This window comes from Nomascus leucogenys, chromosome X (assembly GCF_006542625.1).
Source record: "Nomascus leucogenys isolate Asia chromosome X, Asia_NLE_v1, whole genome shotgun sequence".
Classification (NCBI taxonomy): Eukaryota; Metazoa; Chordata; class Mammalia; order Primates; family Hylobatidae; genus Nomascus; species Nomascus leucogenys.
This window is the reverse complement of record NC_044406.1, coordinates 68,521,446-68,544,602: the sequence shown is the minus strand read 5'-3', so window position 1 is coordinate 68,544,602 and position 23,157 is coordinate 68,521,446. Positions and strand designations below refer to the sequence as shown.

The window sequence follows — 23,157 nt, the reverse complement described above, 5'->3', positions numbered from 1 at the left end:
ATCAGGCAGCAATACTTGCTGTTCTGCAATATTTGCTGTTCTGCAGCCTCCACTGGTGATACCCATGCAAACAGGGTCTGGAGTGGACCTCAAGCAAACTCCAACAGACCTGCAGCTGAGACTCCTGACTGTTAGAAGGAAAACTAACAAACAGAAAGGACATCCACACCAAAACCACATCTGTACGTCACCATCATCAAAGACAAAAGGCAGATAAAACCACAAAGATGGGGAGAAACCAGGGCAGAAAAGCTCAAAATTCCAAAAATCAGAGCGCCCCCTCTCCTCCAAAGGAGCGCAGCTCCTTGCCAGCAATGAAACAAAGCTGGGCGGAGAATGACTTTGATGAGTTGAGAGAAGAAGGCTTCAGAAGATTGATAATAACAAACTTCTCTGAGCTAAAGGAGGACGTTTGAACCAATCACAAAGAAGCTACAAACCTTGAAAAAAGATTGGACAAATGGCTAACTAGAATAAACAGCATAGAGAAGACCTTAAATGACCTGATGGAGCTGAAAACCATGGCACATGAACTACGTGATGCATGCACAAGCATCAGTAGCTGATTTGATCAACTGGAAGAAAGGGTGTCAGTGATTGAAGATCAAATGAATGAAATGAAGCAAGAAGAGAAGTTTAGAGAAAAAAGAGTAAAAAGAAATGAATAAAGCCTCCAAGAAATAAGGGACTATGTGAAAAGGCCAAATCTACGTCTGATTGGTGTACCTGAAAGTGACGGGGAGAATGGAACCAAGTTGGAAAACACTCTTTGGGGTATTATTCAGGAGAACTTCCCCAACCTAGCAAGGCAGGCCAACATTCAAATTCAGGAAATACAGAGAACGCCACAGAGATACTCCTCAAGAAGAGCAACTCCAAGATACATAATTGTCAGATTCACCAAAGTTGAAATGAAGGAAAAAATGTAAAGGGCAGCCAGAGAGAAAGGTCGGGTTACCCAAAAAGAGAAGCCGATGAGACTAGCAGCGGATCTCTCAACAGAAACTCTACAAGCCAGAAGAGAGTGGGGGCCAATATTCAACATTCTTAAAGAAAATAATTTTCAACCCAGAATTTCACATCCAACCAAACTAGGCTTCATAAGTGAAGCAGAAATAAAATACTTTACAGACAGGCAAATGCTGAGAGATCTTGTAAACACCACGCCTGCCCTAAAAGAGCTCCTGAAGGAAGCACTAAACATGGAAAGGAACAACCAGTACCAGCCACTGCAAAAACATGCCAAATTGTAAAGACCATTGATGCTCTAAAGAAACTGCATCAAGTAATGGCCAAAATAACCAGCTAACATCATAATGACAGGATCAAATTCACACATAACAATATTAACCTTAAATGTAAATGGGCTAAATGCCCTCAATAAAAAGACACAGACTGGCAAATTGGATAAACAGTCAAGACCCATCGGTATGCTGTATTCAGGAGACCCATCTCACGTGCAAAGACACACATAGGCTCAAAATAAAGGGATGAAGGAATACTTACCAAGCAAAGGGAAAGCAAAAAAAAAAAAAAAAAAAAAGCAGGGGTTGCAATCCTAGTTTCTGATAAAACAGACTTTAAACCAACAAAGATCAAAAGAGACAAAGAAGGCCATTACATAATGGTAAAGGGATCAATTCAACAAGAAGCGCTAACTATCCTAAATATATATGCCTCCAATACAAGAGCAGCCAGATTCATAAAGCAAGTCCTTAGAGACCTACAAGAGACTTAGACTCCCACGCAATAATAATGGGAGTCTTTAACACCCCTCTGTCAATATTAGACAGATCAATGAGACAGAATGTTAACAAGGATATCCAGGACTTGAACTCAGCTCTGCACAAAGTGAACCTAATAGACATCTATAGAACTCTCCACCCAAATCCACAGAATATACATTCTTCTCAGCACCACATCGCACTTATTCTAAAATTGACTGCATAATTGGAAGTAAAGCACTCCTTAGCAAATGTAAAAGAAGAGAAATCACAAGTTGTCTCTCAGACCACAGTGCAATCAAATTAGAACTCAGGATTAAGAAACTCACTCAAAACTGCTCAACTACATGGAAACTGAACAACCTGATCCTGAATGACTACTGGGTACATAACAAAATGAAGGCAGAAATAAAGATGTTCTTTGAAACCAATGAGAACAAAGACAAAACGTACCAGAATCTCTGGGACACATTTAAAGCAGTTTGTAGAGGGAAATTTATAGCACTAAATGTTCACAAGGGAAAGCAGGAAAGATCTAAAATCGGCACCCTAACATCACAATTTAAAGAACTGGAGAAGCAACAGCAAACAAATTCAAAGCTACAGAAGGCAAGAAATAACTAAGATCAGAGCACAACTGAAGGAGATAGAGACACAGAAAAACCCTTCAAAAAATCAATGAATCCAGGAGCTGTTTTTTTTTTTTTTTTGAAAAGATCAACAAAATTGATAGACTGCTAGCAAGACTAATAATGAAGAAAAGAGAGAAGAATCAAATAGATGCAATAAAAAACAATAAAAGGGATATCACCACCGACTCCACAGCAATACAAACTACCATGAGACAATACTGAAAACACCTCTATGCAAATAAACTGGAAAATCTAGAAGAAATGGATAAATTCCTGGACACATACACCCTCCCAAGACTAAACCAGGAAGAAGTTGAATCTCTAAATAGACCAATAACAGGTGCAGAAATTGAGGCAATAATTAATAGCTTACCAGCCAAAAAAAGTCCAGGACCAGATGGATTCACAACTGAACTCTATCAGCGACAAAAACAGGAGCTGGTACCATTCCTTCTGAAACTATTCCAATCAGTAGAAAAAGAGGGAATCCTCCCTAACTCATTTTATGAGGCCAGCATCATCCTGATACCAAAGCCTGGCAGAGAGACAAAAAAAAGAGATTTTTAGACCAATATCCCTCATAAACATCGATGCAAAAATTCTCAAAATATTGGCAAACCAAAATCCAGCAGCACATCAAAAAGCTTATCCACCACGATCAAGTCGGCTTCATCCCTGGGATGCAAGGCTGGTTCAACATATGCAAATCAATAAATATAACCCATCACATAAACAGAACCAACAATAAAAACCATATGATTTTCTCAATAGATGCAGAAAAGGCCTTCAACAAAATTCAACAGCCCTTCATGATAAAAACTCTCAATAAATTAGATATTGATGGGATGTATCTCAAAATAAGAAGAGCTATTTATGACAAACTGACAGCCAACATCATACTGAATGGGCAAAAACTGGAAGCATTCCCTTTGAAAACTGGCTGAAGACAAGGATGCCCTCTCTCACCACTCCTATTCAACATGGTGTTGGAAATTCTGGCCTGGGCAATCAGGCAAGAGAAAGAAATAAAGGGTATTCAATTAGGAAAAGAGGAAGTCAAATTGTCCATGTTTGCAGATGACATGATTGTATATTTAGGAAACCCCATCATCTCAGCCCAAAATATCCTTAAGCTGATAAGCAACTTCAACAAAGTTTCAGGATACAAAATCAATGTGCAAAAATCACAAGCATTCCTATACAACAATAACACACAAACAGAGAGCCAAATCATGAGTGAACTCATATTCACAATTGCTACAAAAGAATGCAATACCTAGGAATCCAGCTTACAAGGGATGTGAAGGACCTCTTCAAGGAGAACTACAAACCACTGCTCAATTAAATAAAAGAGGACACAAACAAATGGAAGAATATTCCATGCTCATGGATAGGAAGAATCAATATTGTGAAAGTGGTCATACTGCCCGAGATAATTTCAATGCCATCACCATCAAGCTACCAATGACTTTCTTCACAGAATTGGAAAAAAACTACTTTAAAGTTCATATGGAACCAAAAAAGAGCCCGCATTGCCAAGACAATCCTAAGACAAAAGAACAAAGCTGGAGGCATCAGGCTACCTGACTTCAAGCTATACTATAAGGCTACAGTAACCAAAACAGCATGGTACTGCTACCAAAACAGGTATATAGACCAATGGAACAGAAGAGAGACCTCAGAAATAACACCACACATCTACAACCATCTGATCTTTGACAAACCTGACAAAAACAAGAAATGGGGAAAGGATTCCCTATTTAATAAATGGTGCTGGGAAAACTGGCTAGCCATATGTAGAAAGCTGAAACTGGATCCCTTCCTTATACCTTATACAAAAATTAATTCAAGATGGATTAAAGACTTAAATGTAAGACCTAAAACCATAAAAACCCTAGAAGAAAACATAGGCAATACCATTCAGGAAAAGGGATTGGCAAAGTCTTCATGACTAAAACACCAAAAGCAATGGCAACAAAAACCAAAATTGACAAATGGGATCTAATTAAACTAAAGAGCTTCTGCACAGCAGAAGAAACTATCATCAGAGTGAACAGGCAACCTACAGAATGGGAGAAAATTTTTGCAATCTACCCATCTGACAAAGGGCTAATATCCAGAATCTACAAAGAACTTACACAAATTTACAAGAAAAAAACAAACAACTCCATCAAAAAGTGGGCAAAGGATGTGAACAGACACTTCTCAAAAGAAGACATTTATGCAGCCAACAGACACATAAAAAAATGCTCATCATCACTGGCCATCACAGAAATGCAGATCAAAACCACAATGAGATACCATCTCACGCCAGTTAGAATGGCCATCATTAAAAAATCGGGAAACAACAGATGCTGGAGAGGATGTGGAGAAATAGGAACACTTTTACACTGTTGGTGGGTGTGTACATTAGTTCAACCATTGTGGAAGACAGTGTGGTGATTTCTCAAGGATCTAGAACTAGAAATACCATTTGACCCAGCAATCCCATTACTGGGTATATACCCAAAGATTATAAATCATTCTACTATAAAGACACATGCACACATATGTTTATTGTGGCAATATTCACAATAGCAAAGACTTGGAACCAACCCATATGTCCATCAATGATAGACTGGATAAAGAAAATGTGGTAAATATACATCATAGAATACTATGCAGTCATAAAAAAGGATGAGTTCATGTCCTTTGCAGGGACACGGATGAAGCTAAAAACCATCATTCTCAGCAAACTATCATAAGGACAGAAAACCAAACACCGCATGTTCTCACTCATAGGTGGGAACTGAACGATGAGAACACTTGGACACAGGGCGGGGAACATCACACACCAGGGCCTGTTGGGGGGTGGAGGGCTGGGGGAGGGATAGCATTAGGAAAGATACCTAATGTAAATGACGAGTTGATGGGTGCAGCGAACCAACATGACACATGTATACTTATGTAACAAACCTGCACGTTGTGCACATGTAACCTAGTACTTAAAGTATAATTTAAAAAAATAAACATTGCTTGTTCTCACTTATTTGTGGGATCTAAAAATCAAAACAATTTAACTCATGGATATAGACAGTTGAAGGGTGGTTACCAGAGGTTTGGAAGGGTAGTGAGAGGAGGTGGGGATGGTTAATGGACACAAAAACATTAGCTGGAGAGAATGAATAAGACCCAGTATTTGACAGAACAACAGAGTGACTATAGTGAATAATAATTTATTTGTACATTTTAAATAACTAAAAGAGTAAAATTGGATTGTTTGTAACACAAAGGACAAATGCTTGAGGGGAAAGATACCCCATTCTTCATGATGTGATTATTATGCATTGCATGCCTGTATCAAAACATTTCATGTACCCTATAAATATATATAGCTATTATGTCCCCACAGAAATGAAAAATAAAAAAATTTAAAAACATAAATCGAATGACCACAGAGAACACTAATGACAAAGCAACAAATGGAAATTATCAAGAAAGGTACAGACAAAATACTGTAGCATTTCAAAGAAGAGAAATTTAAATTGGGTTAAAAGGATCAAGAATGGCTTACTATTTCACTAGAAACAAAAAAGAAGTATTATTACAATTTCATTTAGTAGAAGATACCAGTCTGGGGACTACCTGGGGACACTTTTGGATCACTAGCTGTTCCTGGACCTCACTTAGCACAATAGTATATAATTGATTCTTGTTCATACAATTCTATTGCAGCAACAATATAGTTGTATGGTATATGTGTTGGCACCTTATTTTTTTTTTCAAGGTCTGTCACCAGGCTGGAGTGCACTGGTACAATTATGGCTCACTGCAGCCTTGACCTCACGGGCTCAAGTAATTCTCCCCCCTGAGCCTTCTGAGTAGCTAGGACTATAGGCACTATGCTGCCATACCTGGCTAATTATTTTATCATTTTTTTTGTTCTTTGTTTTTTTCTGAGAGAACTATTTTTTTTTGTAATTATCTTACCATTCATGTCCCTTAAAAACAGCTGTACTGAGGTAGAATTGACATGCAGCAATCTGTACACATTTAAAGTGCACAATTTGATGAGTTTTCACACATGTATATACTTATGAAACCATCATCATAATCAAGATAGTGAATATATCCATCACTCCAAAGTATCCCCTTTGTAATTTCTCCCTCCTGTCTCTAGTTATGGGCTCTCCCCTTCCTATCCTGTTCCTATTCCCAGAGATCTGCTGATTTGCTCTTCATCACTATGCACTAGTTTATCTAGAATTTTATCTAAATGGAATTACACAGTATAGATTCTTTTTTGTCTGGCTTCTTTCACTCAGTATAATTGTTTTGAGATTCATCCACATTGTTGACTGTATCAATAATTTCTTCATTTTTAGCGAAAACTCCAGTGTTTTAAAGGTATAATTTATACATCATAAAATTCGCCCATTGTAAGTGTACAATTCAATTATTTATAGTAAATTTCCAGAACTGTGCAGTCATCAACACAATGCAATTTTAGAACACTTTCAGCACCCCCAGAAGATCCTTTGTGTCCAGTTGCAATTACTCCCTGCTCCCACGTGTGGATTCAGGCAACTATCACCTGTCTCTATAGTCTGTCTTTTTGGGATATTTCAGATAAATGGAATAAGCAAAACGTGGTCTTTTGCATATAGCTTTTCCATTTAGCAAATGTTCTTGAGTGACCCATGTTGTAGCATGTATCAGTACTTCCTCGCGACTTTGAGTAAAGCAAAAATGTCTTAGATATGGCACCAAAATCACAATCTATAAAAGAAAAGTTGATAAAGTGGATGTTATCATAGTGAAAACTTCTGTTGTTTGCAAGACACTGTTAGGAGAATAAAAACGCAACCAATAAAATAGTAGCAAATATTTGCAAAGCATATATTTGATGTAGGTATTGTGTCCAGAACATATAAAGAACTTTCATACACAATAATAAGAAAATAAACAACCTAATGAAAAAATGTGTGAAATATTTGGATAAGCATTTCACCAAGGGAAATATATGTATGGCAAATAAGCACATGAAAAGGTGCTCAGTATCATTCATCATTAGAAAAATGCAAATCAAAATCAAAATGAGATATCACAACACACATATTAGACGGATATAATTTAAAAGACTGACCATACCAAGTGTTAGCATATGGAGATACGGAGGGGATACCAAGTAGTATACCCACACCCACATTACTCACCTTAAAAAGCAGTTTGTCAGTTTTTTTTAAAGTTTAACATACACCTACCTTGTAATCCAGCTACCCAAAAAAAGTGAAAACATGCCCATATAGAGACTTGTACATAAATGTTTGTGGCAGCTTTATCTGTAATAGTCAAAACTTGAAAGCAACTCATATGTCCATCAATGAGTAAATGTATAAACAATTTGTACATCTATATAATGAAATCCTATTCAGCAACAATTTATTTTTTGTAGAGCGGTCTTGCTGTGCTGCTCATGCTTGTCTCGAATTCCTGACTTCAAGCAATCCTCCCATCTCACCCTCCTGAAGCACTGGGATTACACAACTAACCTGGGGCCTGATATTCTTAGAAAACCTCTGGGCTCTCTTATTTACCTTGTACACTAGAGCTTGACCAGGTTATAGGTTCAATAGATGCTAAGGGCTGATGCAGAAAAAGTATCCTCTTCCTTATAAGAATAGGGGCTCCTTAAATATTTGTTAACCTGAACTGAATTGGACTTAACATGAGCCGAATAAAAGATCTGAGTAGTTCATGAATTAAACAATTAAAATCAAAATCATACAACCACATTTGACTCCATTAACTCACCTTTACCCTCCCTATCACCCAGATAACAATGGTAGAGCCCAGTATTGGCAGAGCTCCTGTCAGAGACAAGAGTCCTCAAGGAACTGCAAAGGAAAGAGAAGCAAGCAGTGAAAATATTGAGTGCCTACTATGTGCAAGTCTAATTCATAAAGGAACCATAGAAGACCCTTCAGAATCCCGAACTTGAAAAATACTACATTGTTGCCCAGACAATGTGACATTTACTCACTTGTGTATGTAAAGATTGGACTAAATTGTAATTGCACAGCCACCATGGAAATGGATAACTAGATAGTGCATTAAGCTTGTAATATTAAACTTCTCTTAGGTGGGTCTTAGAAATTCATAAACTTTCTTTCTTGTCCCACACTAGGGAAAAATATAAGCTTTGTCTAAACACAAAACCAGGACAGAGCCAAGTTAATTTTCTTCACAGATGAGTAGAATCATATAATTTCAGGATCAGAAACAAATTTTTTTTTTTTTTTTTTTGAGACGGATTCTCGCTCTGTAGCCCAGGCTGGAGTGAAGTGGCGCGATCTCGGCTCACTGCAAGCTCCGCCTCCCGGGTTCACGCCATTCTCCTGCCTCAGCCTCCCTGAGTAGCTGGGACTAAAGGCACCTACCACCATGCCCGGCTAATTTTTTGTATTTTCAGTAGAGACGGGGTTTCACCGTGGTTTCTATCTCCTGACCTCGTGATCCACTCGCCTCGGCCTCCCAAAGTGCTGGGATTACAACCGTGAGCCACCGCGCCCTGCCAGAAAGGATTTTTATACATTCAACATTCAGTCACTAGAACTTTATTGACGTACGAAGACCCGGGACAAGCTAAACAAACTTAAAAAAAAAAATGTTTATTGCCTGATTGACAAAATATAAAAGACAACTCTGAGTAATTTTGCACCGGCAACACACACTTTACCCAGACTGTAGTAGGCTACATATGTCAACTTCTTACCTAGAGAAAAAGGAACAATTTGGAGAGGGAGAAGAAAGTAGAGAAGATCTAAGAAATGATTATCTGAATACAAGGGGGGTTCGAACTGCAATATTGCAGCTGTAGGTTCAGGTTTCTACTTTTAACACTAGACTATATTTTTTATTTTTGCATTTCTTTTATTTTCCTTTTGATTTTTTTTTTTTTTTGGTAGAGTTCTTTTAAAAAGTTCCAGCCTGTTTCTACTGGTTAAGAATAAACTGAAGGGGCCAGGTGTAGTGGCTCATGCCTGTAGTCCCAGCACTTTGGGAGGCTGAAGCAAGCAGATCACCTGAGGTCAGGAGTTCAAGACCAGCCTGGCCAACATGGTGAAACCCCATCTCTACTAAAAATACAAAAATTAGCTGGGTGTGGTGGCGTATGCCTGCAATCCCAGCTACTCAGGAGGCTGAGGCAGGAGAATTGCTTGAACCTGGGAGGCGGAGGTCGGAGTGAGCAGAGATCACACCACTGCACTCCAGCCACTCCAGCCTGGGCAGAGTGAGACTCTGTCTAAAAAAAAAAAAAAAAAAGAAAAGAAAAGAAAAGAATAAACTGAAGGAAAGTGTTTATTTTGTTAGCGCTTGGACCACAGATAAAGGAATAGTAGCTAGCCTCTGGAGGCCTTGCAGGCAGGAATTAAAGTTGCCATAGGACAACAAAAACTTAGAAGAAAAGCATTCAGGTTGCTCCTCCTTCAAGAAAGCCCATCTCTGCTCATCTCTTAGAGATTTATTATACTGTGTTAGATTACTGAACATAATTTAATTGAAGAGAAGAGATATATGCTTATGAAAAGTTAACTACAGTTAATCTCCAAAAGTATATAATATATGCCAAATTAGTGATATAAACATTATATGCTATTATAGCTTATAAGGAGAAGAGTGCAAGGTTGTTTAAGCCATTCGTCCTTTAAGGAAAACAATTTCTAAGCCATCCCAGACAATATGCTTGATATTTTTAATGTTCTAACGCCTATTCCTAGCAATCCAGATCCCTGGATGTAAAGTTCCAAATTACTTCCCCTCTTAACTTTATAACCAAGTGTTTAGAAGAGAAGATAGAGGAAATACCCTGGTTTCATAGAGAGAGGAATATTTTATAATAGTGTGTTCATTTTTAGATACAGATGCTACATGCACACAGCAGCAAACATCTGTGATGAGCCCTTGCCTGTATTCCAAGTTTCCCCCTGGTAATGTAAAAACAGATGGAGAAAAAAGAAGGAGACACAGAATTCAGTGACTAGCCCTAAATCTGTCAGTAAAGATTTGATGCCCCATTACACACTCTGGATCTGTACATAAGGCTGCTAAGTTCTCATGACCCTTCTGGACTGCTTCTACAGTTGTTAACTTCCTTTTCAATCTTAAGATTTCAGCGTGGGCTTCCTCTGATATTACACCGTAAAAGGTATTGATCACCATAAGAAGGAACATTTGTGAAGGTACTCCAGTGCCAGAAAGAGGTATACCTGAATTTTCCAAATGAACTTTGCTTTTTCAACTTGCAATTATCTTAACAAAGTAACTTACTTCATTATTCTCATGAAAATAAAATCAATTCTATTTATGTTTGTTGCTAGCTTTTATTAACCCATTTGTTTTCTGCTAAGACGGCTTTTACAATACTGTATTGTAACCTCTTCACGCTTCTAAGCTATCATTCCTATCCTCCACTAGAAAATGAGCTGCTTGAAGGCAGGGATGAGGTCTTAAGTATCTTATATTTCCAAAGAAACTCTCTGTATTCATCTAGTGGAGGGTAACATTATTGGGGGATCACAGTAAATTCTAAAAAATAAATTAAATGCTGTTTCATACAAGTAAAGCCATAATCTGTGAAATGAGTGGCTTGTACTAAATGATCTCTACCATTCTAGGATTCACTACTTGTTTAAAAGTTTTACAATCTTCTTTTTATGGCTTAATACAAATTGTTGACTTCATTATAAATAAACAACTGAACCTAAATATTGAAATTTTAGAAAAGTTTATTTTGGTCTGCAAGGACTGCAAAGTTATTAATGAGACTATAGACCATCTGTTTCTATATTTTTATAGTTATTTATCAGTTTTATTTAGCATCTTTCAAAGATGTGAGAATTTCAAATTTAATTATAACATGTAATGGACAAATGATTAGTCTAGATCAATGATATGGGTGGGATTTTTTATTTTTTAGATACGGGGTCTCACTGTTTTGCCCAGGCTAGTCTCAAACTCCTGAGTTCAAGCAATCCTCCTGCCTCAGCCTCTTGAGTAGCCAGGATTACAGGCATGTGCCACCACAACTGACATTAACTGTGTTTTTTAACATTATGGTTAGGCTTATGACTTAGTACTTTCCTTGATATATTAGGAAGTAACTTTACTTACACAGCAACTTCAGACTCTGACATTGGAAAGATTTTAATTTATATTGGAATGAGACGATAACTCCAAATAGTTTTAAATGACAAATAATATCTTCAAATGTTAAACTTGTCCTATCATTAATTTAGTATTCACTCAACACTTACTGAGCACTTATGGGCAAGATACATATGTGCTAGGCCCTGTGTGGGATGCTTTTTTATATATCAACCAGATAGTCTGGGAGATAAGATATTTATACAAATCATTGATTTGCAAGATAGATTTAAGTTTCTCTAGAAGTTCATCAAAGATAGAAATTACTTCAGATAGATGCTGAGGGAAGACTTAGTCAAGAAAGTGTAATTTGAGCTGAATGATAAGTAGTTTTTGCATATGCAAAGAAGGAGGAAAGGGCATTTCAGGAAGGAGAAAAGGCCATTTCAAGAAGAAAAAAAGACAATGAAAAAAGCCAGGCGGGAAAGCTTATGGCACATGTCACTGGTATACTAAAATAGTTGTTTCTTCTAACTATACAGTGTACAAAAGAGAGAAGTGAGAGAGAAACTTGGAAAGGTAAATTGCACCCAGACTGTAGAGAGCCTTAAATATCAGGCCAAGAAGTCTAGATGTTATTCTGAATGCATTCTAAATCACTGAAGATTTTAAGGAAGACATGTCATAATTGAAAACTACAATGTGTAAAAAATTATTCCGGAATGGGTTTGTAGCAAGATAGATTGAGAGTTGATAGTGGTGGGAAGGCCTGCTGGTAATTATCTAATACCTTTCAAGTGTGGCTCATCTATAATATGAACAAGTTCTGAGGAGTTAATGTACAGTATGGTGGCTGTAGTTAATATTATATTATTTACTTGAAATTATTATATTATTTACTTGAAATTTGATATGGAAGATCTTATTTCAAAACCGCAATGAAATACCATCTCACACAAGTTCGAATGGCTATTATTTAAAAATCAAAACATAAGGCAGGCCAGGCATGGTGGCTCACACCTGTAATCCCAGCACTTTGGGAGGCCAAGGCAGGCAGATAACCAGACGTCAGGAGTTCAAGACCAGCCTGGCCAACATGGTGAAATCCAGTCTCCACCAAAAAAATACAAAAATTAGCCGGGTGTGATGGCACATGCCTGTAACTGTAATCTGTTACTTGGGAGGCTGAGGTGGGAGAATAGCTTGAACCCGGGAGGCGGAGGTTGCAGTGAGCCGAGATTGTGCCATTGCACTCCAGCTCAAGTGACAGAGTGAGACCCTGTCTCAAAAAAAAAAAAAAAATTAAAACATAATAAAACATAGCAGGTGCTGGTGAGATTGTGGAGAAAAAAAAACACTTATACACTGTTGGTGGGAGTGTAAATTAGGTCAGCCATTGTAGAAAGCAGTGTGGCAATTCCTCAAAGAGCTAAAAACAGAACTATCATTCCCCCCAGCAATTCCATTACTGGGTATATACCCAAAGGAATGTAAAATCATTCTACCATAAAGACGTGTGCATGCATATGTTCATTGCAGCACTAGTCACAATAGCAAAGACATGGAATCAACCTAAATGTCCCTGAATAGAAGACTGGATAAAGAAAATGTAGTACGTATGCACCATGAAATACTATGCAGCCATAAAAAAGAATGACACTATGTCCTTTGCAGGAACATGGATGGAGCTGGAGGCCATTATCCTTAGCAAACTAACACAGAAAACGAAAACCAAATACCACATGTTCTCACTTGTAAGTGGGAATTAAATGATGAGAACACATGGACACAAGAGAACAACAGACACTGGGACCTACCTGAGGGTGGAGGCTGTGAGGCAGGAGAGGATAAGAAAAAATAAGTAATGTGTACTAGGCTTAATACCTAGGTGATGAAATAATCTGTACAACAAATGATTGTATAGATAAAAAAACACATGACACAAGTTTACCTATATAACAAACCTGCCCATGTACCCCTGAACCTAAAATAGAAGTGAAAAAAAAGAAAGTAGATCTTAAGCATTCTTACCCCCCTCCCCCAACACACACACACACAAATGGTACATGAGATAATGGATGTGTTGATTAACTTTGTTAGGGAAATGATTTCACAGTGTATACTTACATGAAATCATCACATTGTACAACTTAGAATATGCAATTTCTATTTGTCAATTATATCTCAATAAAGCTGAAAAGGGCTATTACCAAAATTTTCAATAGCACTATCTAGTGCATTACAAGATAATATTGCCCAGTTTAGAAAAAACACTTGACATAGAACTAAGAAAAAGATTAACTTTAGGCAGTTTTTTTTTTCTTCCACAACTGCACCTGAGTTCACAACCAATGATGAATGAGCCAGGTAACTAGAAAGCAAACTGAGAAATAATGCAGGAGTTTGGAATAGGAGTTACATTTTTCTCTATGGCCTCAGAATGATTCTTCTTCAATTTTGGGGGGTGGGGAGGATTCAGGGGCTACATGTGCAGGTTTGTTACATGGGTATATTGTGTGATGCTGAGGATTAGGGTACAAATGGTTCCATCACTGAGGTAGTGAGTATAGTGCCCAACAGGTAGTTTTTCAGCCCACAATCCTCTCCCTTCCACTCTACCTTCTATGGTAGTCTCCAATGTATACTGTTCCCATCTTTATGTCCATATATACCCAATGTTTAGCTCCCATTTACAAGTGAGAACATGCAGTATTTGATTTTCTGGTCCTGCATTAATTTTCTTAGGATAATGGCCTCCAACTGCATACATGTTGCAGCCAACAACATTATTTAATGCTTTTTTATGGCTGCCTAGTATCAAATAGTGTATACATACCATGTTTTCTTTATCAGTCCACCATGGACGAGCATCTGAGTTGATTCCATGTTTTTGCTATTGTGAATTGTGCTGCAATGAACATATATGTGTCTTTATAGAAGAACAATTTATACACCTGTGGGTATTTACCCCATAATGGGATTGTTTGGGTAAAATGGTAGTTCTGTTTTAAGATTTTTCAGAAATCTCCAAACTGCTTTCCATAGTAGCTGAACTAACTCACATTCCCACCAGCAAGGTATAAGTGTTCCCTTTTTGCAACCTCACTGACATCTATTATTTTTGTTACTTTTGAATAACAGCCATTTTCACTGGTGTGAGATCGTATCTCACTGTGGTTTTGACTTGCATTTCTCTGATTAGTGATGTTGAGCATTTTTTCATATGTTTGTTGGCTGCATCTATGTCTTGTTTTGAGAAGTGTCTGTTCATGTCCATTGCCCATTTTTTTAACAGGTTGTTTTTTTTGCATGTTGATTTAAGTTTCTTATAGATTCTGGATATTAGACCTTTGTTGGATGTATAGTTTGCAAATATTTTCTCCCATTCTATAGGTTGTCTGTTTACTCTGTTGATAGCTTCTTTTGCTATGTGGAAGCTCTTTAGTATAATTAGATCCCAATTGTTAATTTTTGCTTTGCTGCAATTGCTTTTGATGTTTTTGTCATGAAATCTTTGCTAGGTACTATGTCGAGAATGGTGTTTCCTAAGTTTTCTTGTAGGGTTTTTATACTTTTAGGTCTTATGTTTAAGTCTTTCATTCATCTTGAGTTTCTTTTTGTAGATGGTGAAAGGATGGGGTCCAGATTCAATCTTCTGCATATGGAGCTAGCCAGTTATCTCAGCACCATTTTTTTGAATAGGAAGTCCCTTCTCCATGGCTTGTTACTGTTGACTTTGTTGAATATCCGATGGTTGTAGGTGTGCAGATTTATTTCTGGAATCCCTATTCTGTGTCATTGGTCCATGTGTCTGTTTTTGTACCCATATTATGCTGTTTGGTTACTCTAGCTTTGTACTGTAGTTTAAAGTAGTGTGATGCCTCTGGCTTTGCTCTTTTTGCTTAGTTTGCTTTGGGTGTTCAGGCTTTTTTCTGGTGCCATATGAATTTTAGAAGTGATTTTCTTAATTCTGTGCAAAGTGATGTTAGTTTCATAGGAATAGCATTAAATCTGTAAATGGGCAGTATGGCCATTTTAATAATATTGATTCTTCCCCTCCAGGAGCATAAAATGTATTTCTATTTGTTTATGTCATATCTGGTTTCTGTGGGCAGTGTTTTGTAATTCTCATTGTAGAGATCTTCCACCTCCCTTGCTAGCTGTATTCCTAAGAATTTTACTCTTTTTGTGGCTATTGTGAATGGGCTTGTGTTCTTGATGTTTTCCATTTTGCTTGCTCTCTCTCCCTGTCTTTCTGGGATGCCAATGAGTCATGGGTTCAGTCTATTTACATAATCCCATATTTCTCAGAGGTTTTGTTCTTTCTTTATTTCTTTATTTTTTTCCTTATTTTTGTCTGACTGAGTTATTTCTGAGAACTGATCTTTGAGCTCTGAGATTCTTTCCTCACCTTGGTCTATTCTGCTGTTAATATTTCCATTTGTATTATGAAATTCTTGAAGACAGTTTTTCAGCTCTAGAAGATGTTTGGTTCTTTCTTAAAAGGGCTATTTTATCTTTAACTCTTGTATCATTTTATTGGATTCATGAGCTTCTTTGAATTGGGTTTCAACTTGTTCCTGAATTTCAATGAGCTTTGTTGCCATCCAGATTTTTTAATTCTATGTCTGTCATTTCAACTATTTCAATCTGGTTAAGAGTCATTCCTGGGGAGCTAGTGTGGTCATTTGGAGATAAGAAGATACTCTCGATTTTAGAGTTGTCAGAGCCCTCCCACTGGTTCTTTCTTGTTTGTGTGGGCTGATGTCCCTTTAAGGTTTGATGTTGTTGTTCTTTGCATATGGCTTTTTGCTTTTATATTATTTGATGCCCTTGAGGGTTTGACTGTGGTATAACTTCAGTTTAGTCAATTGACTTTGTTTCTGGATACTTTCAGGGGTCCAAGGTCCAGCCCACTCCTCCTGAGCCATGTGTTTTAACCTTGGTGGGCTGGGACCAGGCCCACAATTTTTTCACTGGTCCCTCAAGATTAAGGACCTGCTGTGCTGGAGGAACCAAGGTGTTCCCAGTCTACTGACAATAACACGTCAATAGGGACTGCCAGCAAAAGCACTTCAGGGGGGTGGGGGGTTAGCAGTGGGGTCTTTGCACATGTACTGGTGAAGTGGTGGGGAGAGGCTGCAGGCAACTGCATGCTAGTGGCAGTCTATCTACAAAAGCTCTCTGACTGTTATGCGGGGTCATCTGGTGAAAGAGCTATGGTGGTGGCTGCTAGCAAGTTCTTTGGCTGGCAGCTGAGGCTGTGCTGCAAGCAGGTGTGGCCAGGCAGGGACCCTGGGAGAGTCCAGCAGACAAGGGGGTCCTCAGATCAGACTACCCCTATCCTATGAGCAACACAGCCCTGCTCTGTCCAGGTCTGGCAGCCAACAAAGGATGAAGCTACTTAGAGGAGTATGGCGATCCTTGGGGTATGTGTAATCATGGCCATGCTCAACTATAGTCATTCTGGTACCAAATACTCTGGGCTCTGTGAAGGCTGGATTTGTCTCTGCCAACTCTCTGAGCAGTTCTCCCTGCTAGCTCAAATGTCCGTGGAGATCATGGGGTCTCCTGCAGCTAAGATTCCAAATGTCCATGGCCCAAATATCCTTGGGGCACTCCATGCCTATTTCACTCATCTCTTCCCCAGGAGCTGCTCTGGGCCAGGAATGAGTCCTAGTACTTGGTACCCCTGTGCAGTGTTCTCAGCGTCCTCCCCTTTCAACCCAGGGTCTCCATCCTCCATCTGTCCACTTTCAATGCCTTTTTTCCAAGGATCAATTTGGAGTGTGCCAATCTTCTTCACAGTCTGGTCTTTTGGTGGAAGAAGCTCCTTCTGACTGCACACAATTGGCCATCTTGGCTCACATAATCTATCCAATTTTTATCTTATACCAAAAGTTCTTGGTAATAATAATAATAATGACTTTTTTAATGAAAGGGAAAAAATTGAACAACTAGCTGGGATGGCTAGATGGACAGATGCTACATCCTCAATAGCAAATATAATTGTTAGCGGTAGTAAACCTAGGAAGTTACATCCTACCTGCAACAACTGCCATAGCTATCTGTTTCTGTATCCCTAGTAAAGATCAGTCTCGGCCGGGCGCGGTGGCTCACGCTTGTAATCCCAGCACTTTGGGAGGCCGAGGCGGGCGGATCACGAGGTCAGGAGATCGAGACCACGGTGAAACCCTGTCTCTACTAAAAATATAAAAAAATCAGCCGGGCGTGGTGGCGGGCGCCTGTAGTCCCAGCTACTCGGAGAGGCTGAGGCAGGAGAATGGCGTGAACCCGGGAGGCGGAGCTTGCAGTGAGCCGAGATCGCGCCACTGCACTCCAGCCTGGGTGGCAGAGCGAGACTCCGCCTCAAAAAAAATAAATAAATAAATAAAAATAAAAAAAAAATAAAAAAAGATCAGTCTCCTTCATGGCTGGCAGTTTTTGCATACTCAAGCAGTCTTCCCACCTTGAAAACCCCAACACCTCTCTTACAAGGGAGCAGGAGCTATGTAAAAGGCCAACATCAGACTTCAATCAAAGATTATCTGACATATTACATATTGAGTCCCTTCAACCTTTGTAAAGAATAAAAGAGGATAATCTAGAGAAACATGAGAGAAATCACTACTTCTACACTACAGTATCTCACCTCAAGCCTTCTCTGATCAGAACTTATTGACTGCCCTCAGTGACAGAGCTGAAATACACTAGAGCAAGTATCAACTATAAGAGAAACCCTTCCTATAAGAGAAATAACTGTATATTGCTAAACAGTAAAGTCTAGGAAGTCTAGAAAGAGAACAAGAATGAACAGCTACATTTTTCTCACCAAACAAGTATATTCCAACTACTTGTACTACATCTTTCTTCGGAGCCTTAAATAATGGTGCAGATTTTAGAAATGTATTTTATCACTCTGAAACATTTTTCTCATCATTAAATAACTATATGGCTTCTAAGGTTTCTCTTACCATGGAGTTCTGCAGTTATAGGTAGAGTCAACCATGTTCTAGATTAATACTCTCCCCCAGGGGAGGGAGTTTCATTAACAGCAAATTAGATTATTTTCCATAGGTATGGGTGGCACTCAACAGATACTACCAAGAAAGCCCTCTTCTTGAGGGAACCAAGCATTTTCTTTTTTTATTATTATTATTATACTTTAAGTCCTAGGGTACATGTGCACAACGTGCAGGTTTGTTACGTATGTATACATGTGCCATGTTGGTGTGCTGCACCCATTAACCCGTCATTTACATTAGGTGTATCTCCTAATGCTGTCCCTCCCCCCTCCCCTCACCCCACGACAGGTCCCGGTGTGTGATGTGCCCCTTCCTGTGTCCAAGTGTTATTGTTCAATTCTCACCTATGAGTGAGAACATGCACTGTTTGGTTTTCTGTCCTTGCGATGGTTTGTTCAGAATGATGGTTTCCAGCTTCATCCATGTCACTACAAAGGACATGAACTCATCATTTTTATGGCTGCATAGTATTCCATGGTGTATATGTGCCACATTTTCTTAATCCAGTCTATCATTGTTGGACATTTGGCTTGGTTCCAAGTCTTTGCTATTGTGAATAGTGCCACAATAAACATACGTGTGCATGTGTCTTTATAGCAGCATGATTTATAATCCTTTGGGTATATACCCAGTAATGGGATGGCTGGGTCAAATGGTATTTCTAGTTCTAGATCCCTGCGGAATCACCACACTGACTTCCACAATGGTTGAACTAGTTTACAGTCCCACCAACAGTGCAAAAGTGTTCCTATTTCTCCACATCCTCTCCAGCACCTGTTGTTTCCTGACTTTTTAATGATTGCCATTCTAACTGGTGTGAGATGATATTCTCACTGTGGTTTTGATTTGCATTTCTCTGATGGTCAGTGATGATGAGCATTTTTTCATGTGTCTGTTGGCTGCATAAATGTCTTCTTTTGAGAAGTGTCTGTTCATATTCTTTGCCCACTTTTTGATGGGGTTGTTTGTTTTTTTCTTGTAAACTTGTTTTGAGTTCATTGTAGATTCTGGATATTAGTCCTTTGTCAGATGAGTAGATTGCAAAAATTTTCTCCCATTCTGTAGGTTGCCTGTTCACTCTGATGGTAGTTTCTTTTGCTGTGCAGAAGCTCTTTAGTTAATTAGATCCCATTTGTCAATTTTGGCTTTTGTTGCCATTGCTTTTGATGTTTTAGACATGAAGTCCTTGCCCATGCCTATGTCCTGAATGGTATTGCCTCAGTTTTCTTCTAGGGTTTTTTTGGTTTTAGGTCTAACATGTAAGTCTTTAATCCATCTTGAATTAATTTTTGTATAAGGTGTAAGGAAGGGATCCAGTTTCAGCTTTCTACATATGGCTAGCCAGTTTTCCCAGTACCATTTATTAAATAGGGAATCCATTCCCCATTTCTTGTTTTCATCAGGTTTGTCAAAGATCAGATGGTTGTAGATGTGTGGTATTATTTCTGAGGGCTTTGTTCTGTTCCACTGGTTTATATCTCTGTTTTGGTACCAGCACCATGCTGTTTTGGTTACTGTAGCCTTGTAGTATAGTTTGAAGTCAGGTAGCGTGATGCCTCCAGCTTTGTTCTTTTGGCTTAGGATTGATTTGGCAATGTGGGCTTTTTTTGGGAGCCAAGCATTTTCATCCAGATTTTATTATCTAAAATAATTCAGAGATTTTCCAATAAATAGATAGGTATAGATATAGATATATTCATACATGTGAAACTGCTATCTTAAAGCTTTTCTCTAATAGAAAAACAAGTTCATTTGAAAGGAAAACCTACTGAATTATACTACAGTAGTATGATTTAAAATACAGGAAGGCTGTTTTACCTAGGTCTTGAAGATTTAGAGGAAGTCCATTAGAAAAACATGGGTGGGAAAGGACAAAAAAAGTTTTCTGGATGCCTGTAGGATACAGACTCTTCTCCAGAGGACAAGGTACAGCTGAATCCCTCCTCATTGCCTCACTACTCTTGCTTGCTGCTGTGGTCAAAAAGTATACATAGTGACACTATGAAATGAAACATTAGTACTTCCTGTAATTTATGGTCTAGTTAAAATTGACATTTTTTTTTATTTATTGTAGGCACAAAGCAGACATTCATAGAGAAATATGGATGAAACAGGAAATCTGACAGTATCTTCTGCCACATGCCGTGACACTATTGATGACTTCCGCAATCAAGTGTATTCCACCTTGTACTCTATGATCTCTGTTGTAGGCTTCTTTGGCAATGGCTTCGTGCTCTATGTCCTCATAAAAACCTATCATGAGAAGTCAGCCTTCCAAGTATACATGATTAATTTAGCAGTAGCAGATCTACTTTGTGTGTGCACACTGCCTCTCCGTGTGGTCTATTATGTTCACAAAGGCATTTGGCTCTTTGGTGACTTCTTGTGCCGCCTCAGCACCTATGCTTTGTATGTCAACCTCTATTGTAGCATCTTCTTTATGACAGCCATGAGCTTTTTCCGGTGCATTGCAATTGTTTTTCCAGTCCAGAACATTAATTTGGTTACACAGAAAAAAGCCAGATTTGTGTGTGTAGGTATTTGGATTTTTGTGATTTTGACCAGTTCTCCATTTCTAATGGCCAAACCACAAAAAGATGAGAAAAATAATACCAAGTGCTTTGAGCCCCCACAAGACAATCAAACTAAAAATCATGTTTTGGTCTTGCATTATGTGTCATTGTTTGTTGGCTTTATCATCCCTTTTGTTATTATAATTGTCTGTTACACAATGATCATTTTGACCTTACTAAAAAAATCAATGAAAAAAAATCTGTCAAGTCATAAAAAGGCTATAGGAATGATCATGGTCGTGACCACTGCCTTTTTAGTCAGTTTCATGCCATATCATATTCAACGTACCATTCACCTTCATTTTTTACACAATGAAACTAAACCCTGTGATTCTGTCCTTAGAATGCAGAAGTCCGTGGTCATAACCTTGTCTCTGGCTGCATCAAATTGTTGCTTTGACCCTCTCCTATATTTCTTTTCTGGAGGTAACTTTAGGAAAAGGCTGTCTACATTTAGAAAGCATTCTTTGTCCAGCATGACTTATGTATCCAGAAAGAAGGCCTCTTTGCCAGAAAAAGGAGAAGAAATATGTGAAGTATAGTTTAAATCCATTTCCAGTCCAAACCAACGAAAATAGTTTCCCAAATAAGTATTTTGTCAAATCATTTACAAAAAAATAAAATTTCTAATTAATATTTTACAAATATTTAACTATTTGGGCCTACAAATCTATCTCATTTATGCATCCACATGATTAGATATTTATAGATATTTTAAGTGCTAAAAATTCGGTCCATAACTATGAACTGAATTACAAATAATTTTGACCATTTACCAGAATTTGGAGAATATTTGTATCTTTGCACTATAAAATATGTCTTATATTAAAGTTTTCCTCTTCAAATAAAAGCTTTACAAAGGATAAAATATATAAAATTAGTCAATATAAAATATATGTAAGCTAAAAGTTATAAAATGTAAAAATAGATATAAAATTGGCAAATAGTTCTGAATCATTCTAACATATTCCTTTGCATGCATGCCATAAGATGAGAACTGGCAATGACTCAGGAGCTACATAAAACGTACTGTCACCCTTCTTTGTAGTACTGATTCGCTAGGCAAATTAGGGCCATTTCATCCAAAAGAGAATGTAAAAGTGCTAGAACAGACTACCATTCAGCTAAAGGGTCCTAAAAGCACCATACAATGTTCAATATGGAAACAGGAGAAATCTGGTCAAAAGCCAGTTTGTCTCCAATTTTCTTCTGCCTTTGCCTCAGGCTCCCAAAATTGAATAGTGGAGTTTTAGCTGCTCAGTGAGGTTCCTGTAGAGATTTCTCTCCATCCATGACATATAATTCTTCCTTAAGAAGTCAGACAACTGGCACTCCTATATATAAACAGAAGTAATTAAAAATTTATCTGAAGAAGAGAAAAGGAAAAGGAATCTACTTTTCTATATGCCAGTTGCTGGGATCAAAATAAACTACAAAGGATTTATGAAGAAAATTGTGAATGTTCATGTTACAAATTCTTTTAAGAAATGCATACATTTATGTATATGTATACAACTATTATACAACTATATGTAAGAGATTTTGCTGTATGATATGCATTATGGGTGAAAGTTCACTATAAGTTTTATTATTATTACTTTTTATTGGTATGTTGACAGGAATATCATGGATATGTTTACAGTGATTTTTGTATTACACTGGACGCTTTGATCTTAAAACAGCCACAACAACTCATCTATGGCTGAAATATAATATTCGTGGACAAGCTTTTGCTGAAGTGTAGTGTGTCCTTTAACTTTGTTTTTTAAAAGGTACATTACCTCAGAGGAAATAAATGATAACTATAAAGAAAAAAGAAAGCTTTGGGAAAATTTTCTATCTGAATCTGCCATGTGTACATTATTTCTATTTCATTTCTAATGTTGTAGTCCCTTGGGGAAAAAAATACAAAACATAAACAGAAAGGACCTCTAAGGCATAGTAATAGCTTGTGCCCATTTATTTTTAATATACCTGTGACCTGGCCGTCTCTATACTCTTACCCTATACTATTTTTCCCTTGCTGGAGACAAAAATCAAACATAATATTTATTACAAAATTCAATCCTCATTTCTC

General features: G+C 37.9%; 1 protein-coding gene across 3 annotated transcripts in view; it reads left to right on the top strand.

Annotated features, from left to right (window-relative positions):
* Positions 1-22,896, top strand: part of CYSLTR1 (cysteinyl leukotriene receptor 1) — a 74,031-nt gene extending 51,135 nt beyond the window's left edge. For 2 of the 3 annotated variants that reach the window (XM_003268993.3, XM_012498779.2), the window contains 2 exons: positions 10,513-10,599; positions 20,582-22,896. In XM_003268993.3, coding sequence (XP_003269041.1) covers positions 20,609-21,622 — 1,014 coding nt within the window. In that variant the 5' untranslated portion in view covers positions 10,513-10,599; positions 20,582-20,608 and the 3' untranslated portion in view covers positions 21,623-22,896. The remainder of the gene's footprint in view (positions 1-10,512; positions 10,600-20,581) is intronic. The other variant, XM_012498780.2, reaches the window with a different exon arrangement.
* Positions 22,897-23,157: the final 261 nt, after the last annotated feature.